At 53.4% G+C, this 17,006-nt stretch overlaps 2 protein-coding genes across 2 annotated transcripts; one reads left to right on the top strand and one right to left on the bottom strand.

Annotated features, from left to right (window-relative positions):
• Positions 1 to 1,207: 1,207 nt before the first annotated feature.
• MRPL34 (mitochondrial ribosomal protein L34) lies at positions 1,208 to 3,208 on the bottom strand. Its single transcript, XM_084759249.1, has 3 exons — positions 3,077 to 3,208; positions 1,844 to 2,886; positions 1,208 to 1,640 (listed from the first exon to the last, which is right to left on the bottom strand). Exons 2-3 carry the CDS (start codon positions 1,906 to 1,908, stop codon positions 1,427 to 1,429), a joined length of 279 nt encoding a protein of 92 aa, XP_084615375.1. The 5' UTR covers positions 1,909 to 2,886; positions 3,077 to 3,208; the 3' UTR covers positions 1,208 to 1,426.
• A 39-nt stretch (positions 3,209 to 3,247) lies between these two features.
• ABHD8 (abhydrolase domain containing 8) lies at positions 3,248 to 10,187 on the top strand. The gene is made up of 5 exons (XM_084759187.1): positions 3,248 to 3,430; positions 4,710 to 5,445; positions 7,976 to 8,146; positions 8,270 to 8,486; positions 9,526 to 10,187. The coding sequence occupies exons 1-5, from the start codon at positions 3,421 to 3,423 to the stop codon at positions 9,706 to 9,708; spliced, it is 1,317 nt and encodes a 438-aa protein (XP_084615313.1). The 5' UTR covers positions 3,248 to 3,420; the 3' UTR covers positions 9,709 to 10,187.
• Positions 10,188 to 17,006: the final 6,819 nt, after the last annotated feature.

Genomic DNA, 17,006 nt, shown 5'->3' with positions numbered 1-17,006 from the left:
ACTGGACCATTTTGGCTACACTGGTTGGGTAGTAAGCTCCCAGAATCTGTGCACAACTGATTCCCAAGTGCTGGGATCACAGACATGTGTCTGGCCTTTGTGTGTATGGGGATATTTAAACTCAGGCCATCGAGCCTGCCACACAAATAATTAGCTCGTTGAGCCTGTATTAGATAATTATGCCAACTTGACCCAAGCTACAGTCATCCAAGAGGAGGGAGTCTTAATTAAGAAAATCCTTCCTGAGCTAGAGAGATGGCTCAGAGGTTAAGAGTGCTGCCTGGTCTTCCAGAGGTCCTGAGTTCAATTCCCAACAACCACATGGTAGCTCACAGCCATCTGTAATGTGATCTGATGCCCTTTTCTGGCCTGCAGGTATACATGCAGACAGAACACTGTGTACACAATAAATAAATAAATCTTTAAAATAAATAAATAAATAATAAAATCCTTCCATAAGACTGGGCTGTAGGCAAGCTTGTGGGACAGTTGGGCCCCCCCCCCCTTTCTTTTAAGACCCGGTTTTTGTTGTACACCAAGCTAGCCTCTAACTCCCAAGAGCTGGGATTAAAGGTGTGTGCTCCCCCTGCCCAGTTAGGCCTTTTATTAAAGACTGTTGCGGAGGGCCCGGCCCATGGCAGGAGCTGCCATCCCTGTGTTCTATGAGAAAGCAGGCTGAGCAAGCATGGGGAGCAAGCCAGTGAACAGCACTCTCCACGGCCTCTACATCAGCTCCTGCTTCCGGCTTCCTGCCAGTCTTCAGAGGTGGACTGTGACCTGAGACATAATACATCTTTTCCTCCACCACCATCAGCTTGTGGTAGAAAACTAAGCTGCAAGGCAAACGCATACACAAAATACAAGTAAATCTAAAAAATTTTAAATGCCAGACTGGGTAGTCTTGAACTTGCTGTGTGGGTGAGGATAGCCTAGAACTCCTGCCCTCCTCCCCACCTCGCACTCTATTGGGATAACAGGCGTGAGGCGTCAGATCTCACTCAGCCTGGCTCCGCCTGCTGTGTTCTCCAGTGGCCCAAGGTTTTAGTCCTACCTCAGAGGTTCAAACTACGGGTCCCTCTGGCTTCTCCCATCAGTGTGGGTAGTCGCCCTTGCCCAGTGCCCCCTGCAGACATGCACACGGCGCAGCGCGCCCAGAAACGCGAATAGCTATTAGCGAGGCAGTAACACATCAGAATGTAAGCGTGCAGGTGGTGGCAATGCTTTAATGCCCTCTGGAAAAGATGCCTTCAAAAATATTCACAGAAAAGGATGAGATACGGCAGGAGGGGGCGCCACTGCTGCTGGCGGTGCAAGTTCTGAATACGAAGGGACAAGCCCCCACTTTCATCTCGCCCCAACGGCTCGCCCTGGACAATTCTCCTGGCGTCGCAGTCCATGCCCGCGGGCGCCCGGCGGCCGGCGCTCCTCAGTGGCTCAGGGACTTGCGGCCCTTCAGCATGCGGCGGAGGATGACCTGCACGCCGGCCGGCGTGCTCAGCCGGCGGACCCAGCCGTGCTTGTGCTTGCGCTTGATGTTGCTCGGCTGATACTCGTTCCCGCGCGTGCGACCGCGGGCCTGCTGCAGGGACGGGAGGCCCCAGGCGTCCGGGAGCCCCATCCAGACCGTGGGTCGGAGATACCTGTGCGAGCAGAGAAACGGTGACATCTCAGAGAACGGACGCTGTGTGACGTCGCTCAGCCTCTCTGAGCTTGGTCTTGTAATGTGTAGGGCAACAAAACACGCAGTATGCAAAACATACATATACAGACACACACGCGCGCGGGCTAGTCTAGAGTCCACCCTTGTTCCCAGTCTGGAGCCGGGCACCCCCATGACACTCACCTGCCACCCGCAAAGGCCACCGATCTGCAAGTGTGGTACCCAAAGCACCGGACTAGGAGAGCCATGATCAGCCGGTCGCTCCGTCCGGGTCGCAGCTAGTTCCTACGCTGTGGGCTCTGCGACAATGCTTTCTGGGTAATGTAGTTCCATATTATAGCCGCGGAGCACGCGGAGAGCTGTAGTTTCACGCCTGCGCACGACGGTAAACTGGTGGTATCTTGTCTTCAGTAGAGTGTAGGTTTCCCAAATTGACCAGCAGGGGGCGAGCGAGCGTAGACTCCAATCTGCGCGTGCGTACTACATTCTGTCCTGGTGTTCTGGGAATTGTAGTTCTTCGCCTCGGCCACTGGTAGAGGGCGCTCCGAGGTGGCGGTGACACCGCTGGCTGCAGCCCAGGGAAGTAAGTGGCTGCTGGCCTTTTCAGCCGCCCTCATTGGAGATAGGCAGCTGGCACGCAGCCGGCTGGCGGCTTCTCCGCGACCGCAGCCAAGGCTTCTCCTCTTGGCGCGCCGCCCAGATGTCCTTGAGTCCTAGCTCTTCGCAATCTGGAAAACTCGTGCAGTGTGAACTTGCCCTGGCTAGTTTAATCCTTCATGCTCTCCTGGAGGAATTTTCTTCCAGCAGCTCAGATCAGGACTCCTGCTCACACATCCTCCACGGCTCTCCATTGCGCCCAGGAAGATGGCCAGACAGGCGAAGCCGTGCACAGGAGCATCTTTGACGTTCACGGTCCCTACCCACCGTCTAAAACGGCCACTTGTGCCCACAAATAATAGGGGCGATGCGTTGGGTACTTACTGTGTGTAGAAGGGATGGGGACGAGTGTCTTTCGCTGCACCTTGAGTGAGCAGCCCTCGGAAATCCAGGGTGGGAGAGTCAGCCTGGGCTACCTGGCTTCCCGCTCTCCTGGGGCCTCTGGGACGCAGCTGCCATTCGTTAGCTCCCCAGCGCCGACACTTCCGTCTCTTTCCCAGGATTCAGGACTGACATAGCCCCTGGTTCAAATGCCAGCCTTGACCTTTTGTGAGTCTCAGTTTCCCCACCTGAAAGCACAGATATGGGGATCTGTTTGCCGAACTGGAAAGGTCAGCAGAGAGAGGGTACACGGCCCTGCGGGAGGCGGAAACTGGCTGAGCAGACCTCGCCACCCTCCCCCACGCCCCCATCCCCACTGCCCCTGGGCCAGGCGCCGTCCCATCCTCCCCCCCCCCAAATCCCCTACCCTCCCCGCACCAATGTCCCCAAGCCCTTCACAGGGGCGGGGCTGCTGCTCGCAGAGCCCGCACTAATCCTGGAAGCGCAGCCTCTGGTTGGACGGTTATCTAGGCCAGGTAGGCTCGCGGCGGCAATAGGCCGAGATGCCTGCCCATCTGCTCGAGGCCCCGCCCACGCTGGGTGGGCCTTACACGGCCGGTTTGCTGCGCGGCTGCGGGATGCCCCTGCGCTGACTGCCCGCGGCCCGCGCCTGCCCGCGCTAATGCGGCCGACCCCGCACCACCATGTAAGGGCACCTGCAGGTGGACACTGGCTTCTCCGCCCGGGACCCCTGCGCCCTGCCTCGGGCCCCGGGCCCCTTGATGACCTCAGGTGAGCTGGATCTGGTACCCGACAGAGGAGCCACCAGGCTGCCAGGCCTCCCTTCGGTGGGGGAAGGGGGGGGATAACCGCCAAGCTCCGCATTCGCGCTGTTAGGATGCTGCAGAACCCCAGTGAGACGCCTGGGAGAAGGAGGTCGGGCTCTGGGAAGCAGGACTGGCGATGCGCTTTATAGAGGCCTTAGCAGTCAGGGTTCCAGGCTCTAGAGGTGGGGTGCGCGGCCTGCTTTTCCATCAAATGCAATTAGGGCCACTACGAGCCAGGTACTTAATGAGCATCACTCTAGCGGCACCCTGGCTTTGAAGTAAAAATGAGTCTAGTCCCATCCCCGTGTCTCAGACAATGGGGGTGCGCTGCGCCGGTATCCCCTGGAGTTATGTAACTGCCTGTGGTTGTCATGGACACGGGAGGGGGGCTGGCCAGGGGAACCGGATGCAGGCCCAGAGGCCCCCAGTCAGGTCCTGCCTTCATCCTCCTGGCTGCCACTGGGGTTGTGTGGCCATCCCTCAGAACACAGGGTACCAGGATGTTGAGGGTGACCCCCACCATCAGTGTCTGCTGCTCTGCTGCTCGGCTCCAACTCCCTCCCTCCTGGACCTGGGACAGGATACAGCCTGAGGCCCAGCGTCCTTATCTGTCCTCACCGTTCTTTGGTCAGACTCACAACCAGAGGCCTGAGCTGATTTGACCCTTTAGGACAAGAAGCAGTCTTGGTGGTCTGTCATCTCAGTACCCAGGAGCCTGAGGCACAAGGTTGAGGCCAGCCTGGGCTACAGAGTCCAACCTTGTGTAAAGGCTGTCAGTGATGGGGGTCACACTAGTCATTCAAGCACTGGCAGAGGCAGGGGGATTGCCAGGTGTTTGAGACCAGTGTCCCATACTGGACTACAGAACCAGGCCTTGTTTCAAACACAAACCGAGGCATTCATGCTGATGCTTGCCTGTCACTCCACCACCCGGGAGGTAGAGGGTGGAGGATTGTTGGGAGTTTGACGTTCCCTTAGGCTTTAGAAGCACCTACATGCCAAGCCTGCTACAACTCCGGAGGTAGAAGTCAGGGCAGGGGCAGCCTGGGCAGCACAGGGATTGAACAAACTCCGGCTGGATAGGCACTTCCTCTCCTAACGGAAGTGATCTCTCCAAGGGACAACCTGAGAGGCTGTCCATCATTGGGGTCACTGGGAGCCTGGAAGGAAGGCGTCCACGTCCTACTTACCCAGTGCACGAACAGAGCCACCGACCCTGAGCTGGCCACTGTCCCTCTCTCTAGGACACACCATGCTGACCGGGGTGACAGATGGCTTCTTCTGCTGCCTGCTGGGGACGCCCCCCAACGCTGTGCGGCCACTGGAGAGCGTCGAGTCCAGCGACGGCTACACGTTCGTAGAGGTCAAGCCAGGCCGGGTGCTGCGGGTAAAGCACGCGGGCCCAGCGCCGATCCCCACACCGCCACCGCCGCCGCCGCCTCCTCCTGAAGACGATCCTGGCGTCAAGACGGGCCTCGTGCGCTGCCAGCGCCGCATCACAGTGTACCGCAACGGGAGGCTGGTGGTGGAGAACCTGGGCCGAGCGCCTCGAGCTGACCTGCAAGGCCGCAGTGGCTCTGGGGACCCACCTGCAGCGCTGGAGGTGGAGCTGGCCGAGCCCGCTGGGGGCGACGCCCGGGCCACACCAGGCAGCGGGCGGCGGCGACGCCCCCGGCGTCCCAAGAGGACCATCCACATCGACTGCGAGCAGCGCATCACCAGCTGCAAGGGCGCGCAGGCTGACGTGGTGTTGTTCTTCATCCATGGAGTGGGCGGCTCGCTCGCCATCTGGAAGGAGCAGCTGGACTTCTTTGTGCGACTCGGCTATGAGGTGGTGGCACCTGACCTGGCGGGTCACGGAGCCAGCTCTGCACCGCAGGTGGCAGCAGCCTACACCTTTTACGCACTGGCAGAGGACATGCGGGCCATCTTCACGCGCTATGCCAAGAAGCGCAACGTGCTCATCGGCCACTCTTATGGGTAAGATCCGGAGTGGGCTACTCACAAACCATTCTCTCACCCCTGTGGGTAGGTTGAGACAGGCTCTCATGTAGTCCAGGCTAGCCTCAAAATCATTTTGTAGCTAAGGCTGACCTTGAACACCTGGTCCTCCTGCCTCTACCTCCTAAGGATTAGAATAAAAGGCTTCTATGCCATCCCATCCAATTTCCTGCCTTGCAAAATGTCATGAGGCTGGGGGCGTGGCTCAGAGGATGGAATTCTGTCTAGAATCCCCCAATCAGGGGTTAGTGGCGTGCCTCAGGTGGAACCTCTGCCTAGAATCCCCCAGTGAGGGGCTGGGGGCGTAGCTCAGGAGTGGAGCCTCTGTCTAGGATCCCTCAGTGATGACTTGGGGGGCATGGCTCAGGGGTGGAGCCTCTGTCTAGAATCCCCCAGTGAGGGGCTGGGGGTGTGGCTCAGGGGTGGAACCTCTGCCTAGAATCCCGCAGTGAGGGGCTGGGGGCGTGGCTCAGGGGTGGAGCCTCTATCTAGGATCCCCCAGTGAGGGGCTGGGGGCGTGGCTCAGGGGTGGAGCCTCTGTCTAGGATCCCCAGTTAGGGGCTGGGGGTATGGTTCAGGGGTGGAGCCCCTGCCTAGAATCCCCTAGAGAGCTGCTGGGGCTAACTTGACACTGGTCTCATCTTCACAGTCAGGAAGCTAACACTAAAAGACAGCTAAAAACTTGAGGCCAGCCTTGACTACAAAGTCCTTTCTAACCCAGGCTACACCTACATAGTAAAAACCTATGTAGTTTTTTAAAACTACAAAGAGTCTGGGCATGGTATTCACCCCAGAACTTCCAAGACCGTGGCAGGAGGATTACCGTGAATTCAAGACCAGCCAGGGCTACAGGGTGAGACAGAATCAGAATGCCATGGGCGCCCTCAGCTACGCAGCTCCCGTGATAGCTCGTCATATGTGAGACCCTGCCGCGTACACACGCCCAACACCAAAACCAAGGCTGCGGAGTAGCTCAGGTAGCCACGCTCCTGGCACGCACAAGGCCATGGCTTAGTCCCTAGCACCTTAAAACAAAAACGTCAATAAACAACATGTTCATATCCTTAAAACATCTAAAAATTATTTTTGATTTTATTTTCGAGACAAGGTCATTCATTATGCATAGCCCTGGCTGTCCTGGAACTCATCACGTAGACCAGGCTGGCCTCGAACTCAGATCTGCCTGTCTCTGCTTCCCGACTGCTGGGACTGAAGGCGTGCGCCATTGTGGCATGGTGAGTCATGTCTGTAATGTCAGCACTTTGGAGCCTGAGGCAGGGGCATCACTGCTATGGCTCAAGCCTGTCCTGACCTATACACAGACTGTCTCAAAAAAGTTTTATTTTAGGGCCAGGCGTGGTGGTGCACACCTTTAATCCCAGCACTTGGGAGGCCGAGGCAGGCGGATCAATGTGAGTTTGAGGCCAGCCTGGTCTACAAAGTGAGTCCAGGACAGCCAAGGATACACAGAGAGACTCTGTCTCGAAAAATTAAAAAAAAAAAAAAAAAAAGCTTTATTTTACAAACATGTAAAACTATACATCGCCCACATGTATAGTTACTATGGGAGCATTACGTATTCGGGTGAGTGTGTGAGTGTGTGCACGGGGGCCTGTTGGCTAGCCCAGTGCCACTTCCAGTCCCTTCTTCCTGGAGCCTTCAAGCTCTTAACCAGCCCCACACAGTGATGGAGCGGGCACAGGGCCAAGCACTAGACCCCAGGAGGTCAGTGTCAGCTTGGACAACAAAGACTTGATGTCTTAGCAAGAAGAACAGAAATAAAAGCCATTTGGGGTAGGACATGCCTGTAAGTCCAGTGTTCTGGGAACTGAGGCAGGAGGATTATTACCATGAATTCCATGCCAGCCTGGGCTATACAGAAAGGGGATGGGGCAGATAATTCTCTGGTGGCCAGTGATCCGGTCCCTTGAGGGCCTATGGGTGTGATTGCCCCCCTATCTGCCCATGGCCATCCTATCTTCAGATACTGGGTGGAAGTCCCCCTAGTGGAGAACCACAGGGGCTTCTAGAATCCAGTCGCAGCCAGAGGGCTAACCACATTCCCCTAAGGACTGTTTGCTCTAAGTCTATCTTTCTGGGAGGCAGGCACATGTCTGGGAGTTCTAGGCCAGCCTGGCGTACACAGTAGTTTCCAAGTCAACCAAAGCTACAGAATGAGGCCGTGTCTCAAAAAAGAAATACCCCAAGGCTTACAGGGGGTGCACTCGAGGGTGGAGGAGAGCCCTGGCGTTCTGGAGACAGCCTTGGGCTTGCTGAGAGCTTGCCTCAGAACCAAAGAGGATAGAGCACGTGTGCAGCATGCACAGAACCCTGGCCTCTGTCCCCAGCACTGCATGCCTGGGGACAGAGGGGACCGCATCTGTCAGCCAGTTGGAATGCCCAGGCATGAGGTGGTCTCCCCGGGCCTGCCTAGTGAGCCAGGGAGGGAGTAAGGCATGGTCAGTGTCCTGACTAGGATTCGATTCTCCGTTCTTGTCTATGCCCCCAGTGTCTCCTTCTGTACGTTCCTGGCCCACGAGTACCCAGATCTGGTACACAAAGTGATCATGATCAACGGTGGGGGCCCCACAGCGCTGGAACCCAGCCTCTGCTCCATCTTCAACATGCCTACGTGTGTCCTGCACTGCCTGTCGCCCTGCCTGGCCTGGAGTTTCCTCAAGTGAGACCCTTGCCCCTGGGATTCCAGCAGGGGGAGGGGCAGCAGCGGGTTCCTGATCTGTGGGGACCGGCTCTGGTTCTGTCCAGTGGCGGTCAGGCTCCAAGGACGCCTTTGCACCCCCAGGGCCGGCTTTGCGCGTCAAGGGGCCAAAGAGAAGCAGCTTCTGAAAGAGGGCAACGCCTTCAATGTGTCGTCCTTTGTGCTGCGGGCCATGATGAGCGGCCAGTACTGGCCTGAGGGCGACGAGGTCTATCATGCCGAGCTGACAGTGCCTGTGCTGCTGGTGCACGGCATGCACGACAAGTTCGTGCCTGTGGAGGAGGACCAGCGCATGGCCGAGGTAGGACCACAGCGCTCTGCCCCACCCGGGGCGTGGCCTGCTTCTGGGCGTGGCCTAGGGGTGAGCATCCTATAGACTGGATTCCGAGGGGTCGAAGGGGGGAGGGGAAAAGGGGTGTGGACTTTCCAGATGGGCGTGGCTTTCTGACAGCTCTCCTTGTACAAGGCCTCTGGAAGGCAGGCCTTGACCAGGGTATGGTTTCTGAGTGGGTGTAGAAGTGCGGCTTCCATTGGTTAAGCTTCCATTGGTTGCCTGTGGCCTCTGACTGCTGTGTTTTAGGCCGGTATGGATGATCGGTGTGGATGATCGGTGGGCAGGGCCCTGGTTGTTTACAGTGGGTGTGCATAATCAGTGGGCGTGACCCCGGCTAGGCAGGATTTTGAAGTGGGTGTGCCTCCTGCGTGGAAGTAGTCATAGGTGGGTGTGGTCTCTGCAGGAAGCCCCTGCTTCCCTGCTGATCCCTAAGGGAATCTGAGCCATGCAAAGAGATTGCAGACTGCAGGACTGCTCTGGCGGCAGCGCTGCCCTCCTCAGGAGGTTTCACAGAACTCGGCTGGAGGAAAGCCAAGGAGTGGGTCCCTAACTCCGGGGTGAGGGGCAGTGATAGAGGTCAGAGCACAGGGCCTACTGTTCTTAAGGCTGCTCAGGACGGTAGGAGAGAGGGAGGGAGGGAGGGTCCTCACCAAAGGTGGATCTGTCCTACCAGGGACACTTGGAGACATCTAGAAACATTGTGGACAGTGCAGGAGGGCAGAGCTTCCCTGGCATCTCCACGGGGCGGGGGTGTCCAAGGAGGCTAACCAGCATCCTACAATGCAAACGATGCCCCCATAGCTACGACCAGACCCCAAGTGTCAGCAGAGCCAAAGTCGAGAGGTCCTACCCCTCATATACTGTGGGCGCTTAATGGGTTTTGACTGAGTGAAGGAACACCTGGTGAGGCTCCCGCAGGGTGGCTGGCCCACCCTGACCCGGGCATCCTCCTGGGTGGGGCTGAAGGGTGGACAGCACAAGGAGAGACTTCCCGATGTGCCCGCAGATCCTGCTGCTGGCCTTTCTCAAGCTCATCGAGGAAGGCAGCCACATGGTGATGCTGGAGTGTCCCGAGACAGTCAACACGCTGCTGCACGAGTTCCTGCTGTGGGAGCCGGAGCCCGAGGCTGAGCCCAAGCTGGAGCCAAAGCCGCTGCAGCCAGAGCCGGCTGCAGGGGAGGAGAAGTGACCAGCCACAGCCAGACTCCTGGACCCTGAGTAGTTGAGGCTCCTTTAGACTGGGCGTGCGCTGGGTGGGCGGGGCCTCACGCCTATGGGCGGGCCTGGGTAGACCACGCCCCCAGGGCAGGTCGGGCACAGCTAGTGTTGGAGACTCTGTGCCCAGTGCAGCCACCGTGTCCTCGCCACGTGTGACCGTAGGGCGTGACCTTGTACAGAGCCCCCCTCCCTGCCTCCTTGAGTCCCCGAAGCTGCCGCGGGTGGGCTGCCACCCCACTCGGTCTTCCTCTCTGCTGTGCTCCACTCTGCGCACCGGGAAGCCCCAAGGGGACCCCTGGGAAGAGGCTCAGGTCCTGTTTGGGGAGACCCTACCTCGCTGCCCTCATTGCTTGGGACTGGGAGCTGGGCACCCAAGGACGGAGGCCTGGAGCCACAAATCCCCGCACATGGCAACTTGTAACTCAATAAAAAAAAAAGTGACAATCTAAACTGGCCTTTAATTCGTGATACTCCCACCTCAGCATCTTCAGGATAGAGATGGGCAAGTAGTACTGTCTCTGGCCCAGTGTCCCCTCTCCCCTCCCCCTCCCCCTTCCTCTCCCCTCCCCCTTCCTCTCCCCTCCCCCTACCTCTCCCCTTCTTCTTCTCCCTCCCCCTCCCCTCCCCCCTCCCCTCCCCTCCCCTTCCCCCTCTATGCTCTTGCCCCTCCCTCTGTGATCAGACCTTGTGAGACAGTTTTGTTTTGTTTCTGAGACATGGTTTCTCCGTGTAGCCTTGGCTGTCCTAGACTCACTCAAGACCAGGCTGGCCTGGAACACGGAGATTCGCCTGCCTCTGCCTCCTGAGTGCTGGGATTAAAGAAGTGCGCCACTACCGTCTGGCCAGACAGTGGAATGTTCTAGAGGACCTTCTTCACTCTCAGTTTGAAAGAGAGATGCACTCAGCCATGCACACACACACACACACACACACACACAACGGGACTTTCTCTGGACCAACCACAGATAATAAAGACATGGAGACTTATTACTTATGAAAGCTTAGGCACTATAGCTGCGCAGATTCTCAGCTATTCTAACCCACCAAACCGTGGGCTGCCTCCCACCACGTGGCCTGCCTCCCACCTGTTCCTTCCGGTGTCACCCTGGCTAAGTGAGTGCATCTCATTCTCCCAGACTCTCTGAGCCTGGCTCTCCCGCCTTTTCTCTCCTGCCGAGACATTGGCTGTTAGAGGTTTATTATGCCAATCAAAAGGTGAGGGAAGAAGATTTTACAAAATATGATGCAGGCGCTGATCCCTAAGACTAACAGTACCAACGTCTGGACAGCTCTCGGCTCGCCGCTGGCTTAGCAGTCAGTCAACAACTGAATATACAGAGACACCCTTCACACAGCGTACAAAAGATTATCCCAACACACAAACACACACTCACACACTCGGATACAAATACACTCACAATCACACACAAACATACATTCTCATACACACTCACACAGACACAGTCACACTTACAAACACACTCTCACACACATAAATTCACATACACATGCACACACACAGACACATGCAAAGACAGGTTATAATGCGGGGGGGGGGGCTTTCTAATCACCCGCTCTAGCTCTCAAATACTGAGAAAGATGCATAAATTAACCCAACAAGCCTGACAGCACTAGAGCTGGCAGGTGGTGCCCATCCTAACCCACCTGCGCTAGTCTTGCTGTTTGCCAGCACACGCCTCGAATTCCTTGCCATCTTGGCCCCGCCTGGGCTTCTGTTCCTTGAGGTCAGTCTTCCTGGCTATGTCCTTTCTCCCCCTCTTCTTCTCTCTTCTGCCTCATGGTTCCTTCCTGAGACTCTGACTGGGCTTGGAAGTCCCGCCTCCTGTGCCCCGCTATAGGCTCTCCACCTTCTTTATTGACCAATCAGACATACCTGGGGAGCCGGGCATGGTGGTGCATGTCTGTAATCCTAGCACTTGGGAGGCAGAGGCAGGTGGATGGCTGTGAGTTCAAGGTCTACAAAGAGAGTCCAGGATAACCAAGGCTACACAGAGAAACCCTGTCTCAAAAAAACCAAAAGAAAAAAGAAAAGAAACACTTGGGGAGTAGTGTTCACACAACACTGATCCATGAGGATGACACTGCCCATGTCCAGACTGCGACACCATCTCAGGGCACAGAAACCAGCGTCTGAGTGCACAGAGCACCAACATCTCCCCTTTTTAGTGCATTAAAAAGCGCTTTCCCTTACAAGAATAAATACATACAATAAGAACAAGTATGAAACAGTTACTAAGACTATCATGTAAGAACTGTGTTCATGACGATGTCCAGTCCACGGGATCCGGCAACTTAGGAGAAAGTGCTCTACTCTCCTGTCCTAGTGGGTTCAGAGTTCAGGAGCCAAATCACTTTCTATCATAGCTTGCATTTGTCAACCTAAAACTAGGTATAGAAGAATGTTAATTCAGAACATGGCTGTTCTGGCAAGAGATCACATCCAAAGATCTTCTAAGTCTATGTGAATACAAACACACCTTTAATCCAGGAGACAGAGACAAACAGATCTGAGTCCAAGGCCAGCCTAGTATAGTGCAAATATCAGATAAAGAAAAGCTGAGGTCCAGGTGCGGTGGTACATGCCTTTAATCCCAAGCAAAGGTAAAGTTAGTTTGTAGAAGGAAGCACTCATGTTTGAAAGTGATGTCTAATTGAGTGACAGAAAAGGTGACGAATCAGAGAAGATTTGACAGAATAGGATCCACCTAACACTCAGAAGAGAGAGGAAAGGGAAGCCACTTAAGAGGCAGTTTTACAGAGAGAGGAGACAGCTTTACTAAGACCGTAATAAGGGAGATGGATTGCAGAGAGAACTCAGGAGAAGATGGAACGAGCCAGAAAATGAGAAGACAGATTAGAGCAAATTGCTGAATTAGTTTGAGGTCAAGCAGAGAAATTCCAGGCCAAAACAGAAGCCAGATTAAACAAGAAAGCTAGGAGGCCTTGAGTAGAACCAGCCAGCCCAGAGCTCAGAACAAGTAAAGTGAGTCTCAGAGGCTGAAAACATTCTAGGCCTAGGTTAGATTGTATGAAGGCTAGAAGCTTCCAGGACTAGGCTTAAGTTAGCAGAAGAAGGCAGTTAGCCTGTGGGGAAACAATTTGAACTTGGAGAATAAAAGTTACCTTTACATTTAGATCTAAAAATGTCTTTTTAAAATTTTTTTTTAGCCGGGTGTGGTGGCACACACCTTTAATCCCAGCACTCGGGAGGCAGAGGCAGGCGGATCGCTGTGGGTTCGAGGCCAGCCTGGTCCTCAAAGGGAGTCCAGAACAGTTAGGGCTACACAGAGAAACTCTGTCTCAAAAATAAATAAATAAATAAATAAATAAACAAATAAACAAACAGATTTTTTTAAAAAATCCTAAACAATATAAGGTTAATTGTGAAACTATAACTATCTAGTCTCCAACCCCATCAAAGATTTGAGAAGCAATAAATATTATCTGCATTTGCAGGCAGGAAGTGCAGAGCAAGCAGTTTCCCAGACTACAGAAATGATGGAGACAAAAATAAATAAATAAATAAAATAAATAAATAAAATAAAAAATAAAAAAAATAAAATAAAAAATAAAATAAAAAAAAGAAATGATGGAGACAACTGGCCGCCCGGACAGTCACCCAAGGTTTCTCTATAACACTGGAGCATCATCTTCAGCCTTCTGGCCTCGTATGTGACAGATTTTTTTTTGAAGCAGGAATTAAGAAGGCCTGTCTACCTTGTCCTGGTAGAATCCGGCAGTCAACTTTCTTTGTGTCCTGCTTGTCCACAGCTAATCTGCTCCTAGTACCTTTAAAACCCACATAAAAGCCAATCTCTTGCCAGTCTGATGACTCCTGGGGTGGCTTCTGCTCCATCAGTCTGTCCTTACAGCCATGTGCTCCCTGCCATCCTGCCTCATGGAGACTCCTCCCCCCACACACACACACACACAGGCGCGCACACACACACACACACACGCGCACACACACACACACACACACACACACATTTCCTATCTTCCTGCTACATCTTTTACTGCTTCCCTACACTGGTGGTTGCCCTATGTATTTCAATGCTAGTCACTGGCCCCTAAGATAAGGTCCCTGCTCAGGCCAGCACATTCTCACTACACCTGTCCTTGCTGTGTAAAACTTGCTCCACCTAATTTAAAGATGATTGGTTAGTTAAAAAAAAAAAATGCCGAAGCTTGGGATTTGGCAGAAGAGAGGGGGGTGGGGTTTTGAACTGGGGGGCTGGAGGTCTGGGGATGCAGGAGAAACTTCAGGGGACTGGAGAGCACGCTGATTCCAGGGACGATAACAGCACAAGTTCCTGGGACTCGGACGGGAGGCAGAGAATTGACAGTGGATGATAGACTGGATGTTATGTTCACCTCTGTGCTTGATTTTGAGTGAATCATAATCTCAATGTGTGGTTATTTGGGCACATTATTAATAAATGAATAAAGGAGGCTTTACTAAATATATGATTAAATATTCATTATTAATAATCATCAACATTTTATCTTCCCCTTCCCTGCTCTGTGGCTAAGAAACTGCCTTTCACCTGGAGTATCTGCCAGGCATTTCTGTGAAGCAGGAAGTTTGAAGGACTGGCCTACTTAATCCCTGCGAAGTTGGACAGTCCATCTCCCAGTGTCCTGCTTGCCCACAGTTTGTACAGCCTGCTGCCAGCAGGTGAAGTGAGGACATTTTTTTTTGTCCAGTGGCTAGCTTGCTCTGATGTCCATCATTTTCTTTGATTAGGGGTGCTGCCAGGAGCAGATTTGTGTCTCTGTCAGAAAAGTCATTTATTGCTAAAATGTCTTTAAATGACATATTCTGTAGATCTCTGGGGTGTTTGAAGACCACCTATATATCTCATTATACCTAAACAGACAAGCATAGGTTGTTTCTAGCTATGCACTATCTGCTTAACCTTGAAAACACAAGAGAATAAATAGCTTATTTCTTTAATTAACTAAACCAGTATCTAACACGACTACAACTAAGGTTATTTATAGGTGACTTATTACTAACTTGCATCTCCAATCATGCTGAACTGTTTGCAATAGTTAGCTTTCATAAGATTAGAACTTTACGCCAGGCATGACGGCACACGCCTTTAATCCCAAAACTCAGGAGGCAGAGGCAGATGGATTGCTGTGAGTTCGAGGCCAGCCTGGTCTACAAAGCAAGTCCAGGACAGCCAAGGCTACACAGAGAGACCCTGTCTCAAAAAACAAAAACAAACAAACAAACAAAAAGAACTTTACAAAACATTTTCTTTGTTTTTTGGGTTTTTGTTTTGTTTTTTTGTTTTTTTTTGTTTTTTTGAGACAGGGTTTCTCTATGTAGCCGTGGCTGTCCTGGACTCGCTTTGTAGACCAGGCTGACCTCGAACTCACAGCTATCCACCTGCCTCTGCCTCCCAAGTGCTGGGATTAAAGGCGTGCGCCACCACGCCCGGCTCTACAAAACATTTTCAAAAGGGTTGTATAAGTACAATACATTAAGCAAAAGTTGAACAAAATAACCTTAAATTTTTACCAATATACAATAAAGGAGTTGCATTTACAATACAATTAAACATGAGTTGAATCTTAAATTTCTTTCAATATACAATATTCCGTGCCAATGCAAAATATTTGAGACTAGTACACTCAGTAGTCTACCTTTTATATTATTATCACATACTGCCCTTTCATCATTCCCCTTTTCCCTCTTTTACCGTAACACTAAATAAGAGGTTAAAAATAAGACCAAAAGAAGGATAGAGGAGAAAAAGAAAGGACGCTTGATTTTAACCTTTACTTTGTTTCCTTCCTTACTATGCTAATCTATAACCCACCAAATGACCAAAAACACCCACCTCTCGGGAATGGGGGTGTTGTGTTCTTACAATTATTTCTTGTTTTCTGGGGGTAAAAACATCTTTTGGGTATCCTTAGAAAATTAGGATCTTGGCCAAGCACTGGGAAAGATAGCTGTACCTTTTCCATCTGGTCTCTGTGTTTCTGTCCAGTGTGTTTTCTGTTTGGCTTTGTGTTGTCTGTCCAGTCTTTGTTTGACATATCATCTAGGCTAAGTTACCCTGGATGCAGATCCTTGAGGAAACAGTAATTGAGGCAGTGTGTTAGCCAGATTCCCCTGAGGCAGTGTGTGACCCTGAGTCCCCTGAGGCAGTGTGTGAGCCTGAGTCCCCTGAGGCAGTGTGTGAGCCTGAGTCCCCTGAGGCAGTGTGTAAGGCTGAGTCATCTGAGGCAGTGTGTGAGGCTGAGTCCCCTGAGGCAATGTGTGAGGCTGAGTCCCCTGAGGCAGTGTGTGAGGCTGAGTCCCCTGAGGCAGTGTGTGAGCCTGAGTCCCCTGAGGCAATGTGTGAGCCTGAGTCCCCTGAGGCAGTGTGTGAGGCTGAGTCATCTGAGGCAGTGTGTGAGGCTGAGTCCCCTGAGGCAGTGTGTGAGGCTGAGTCATCTGAGGCAGTGTGTGAGCCTGAGTCCCCTGAGGCAGTGTGTGAGGCTGAGTCATCTGAGGCAGTGTGTGAGGCTGAGTCATCTGAGGCAGTGTGTGAGCCTGAGTCCCCTGAGGCAATGTGTGAGCCTGAGTCCCCTGAGGCAGTGTGTGAGGCTGAGTCATCTGAGGCAGTGTGTGAGCCTGAGTCCCCTGAGGCAATGTGTGAGCCTGAGTCCCCTGAGGCAGTGTGTGAGCCTGAGTCCCCTGAGGCAGTGTGTGAGCCTGAGTCCCTTAAGGCAATGTGTGAAGCTGAGTCATCTGAGGCAGTGTGTGAGCCTGAGTCCCCTGAGGCAGTGTGTGAGCCTGAGTCCCTTAAGGCAATGTGTGAAGCTGAGTCATCTGAGGCAGTGTGTGAGGCTGAGTCCCCTGAGGCAGTGTGTGAGCCTGAGTCCCTGTGGCAGTGTGTGAGGCTGAGTCATCTGAGGCAGTGTGTGAGGCTGAGTCCCCTGAGGCAGTGTGAGGCTGAATCCCCTGAGGCAGTGTGAGGCTGAATCCCCTGAGGCAGTGTGTGAGCCTGAGTCCCTTAAGGCAATGTGTGAAGCTGAGTCATCTGAGGCAGTGTGTGAGGCTGAGTCCCCTGAGGCAGTGTGTGAGCCTGAGTCCCCTGAGGCAGTGTGTGAGCCTGAGTCCCCTGAGGCAATGTGTGAGCCTGAGTCCCCTGAGGCAGTGTGTGAGCCTGAGTCCCCTGAGGCAGTGTGTGAGCCTGAGTCCCTTAAGGCAATGTGTGAAGCTGAGTCATCTGAGGCAGTGTGTGA

The sequence above is a fragment of the Acomys minous genome, assembly GCF_964271855.1.
Source record: "Acomys minous genome assembly, chromosome: 15".
NCBI lineage: Eukaryota > Metazoa > Chordata > Mammalia > Rodentia > Muridae > Acomys > Acomys minous.
Note: the sequence above shows the minus strand (reverse complement) of the source record. Positions and strands in the feature narration are given on the sequence as shown.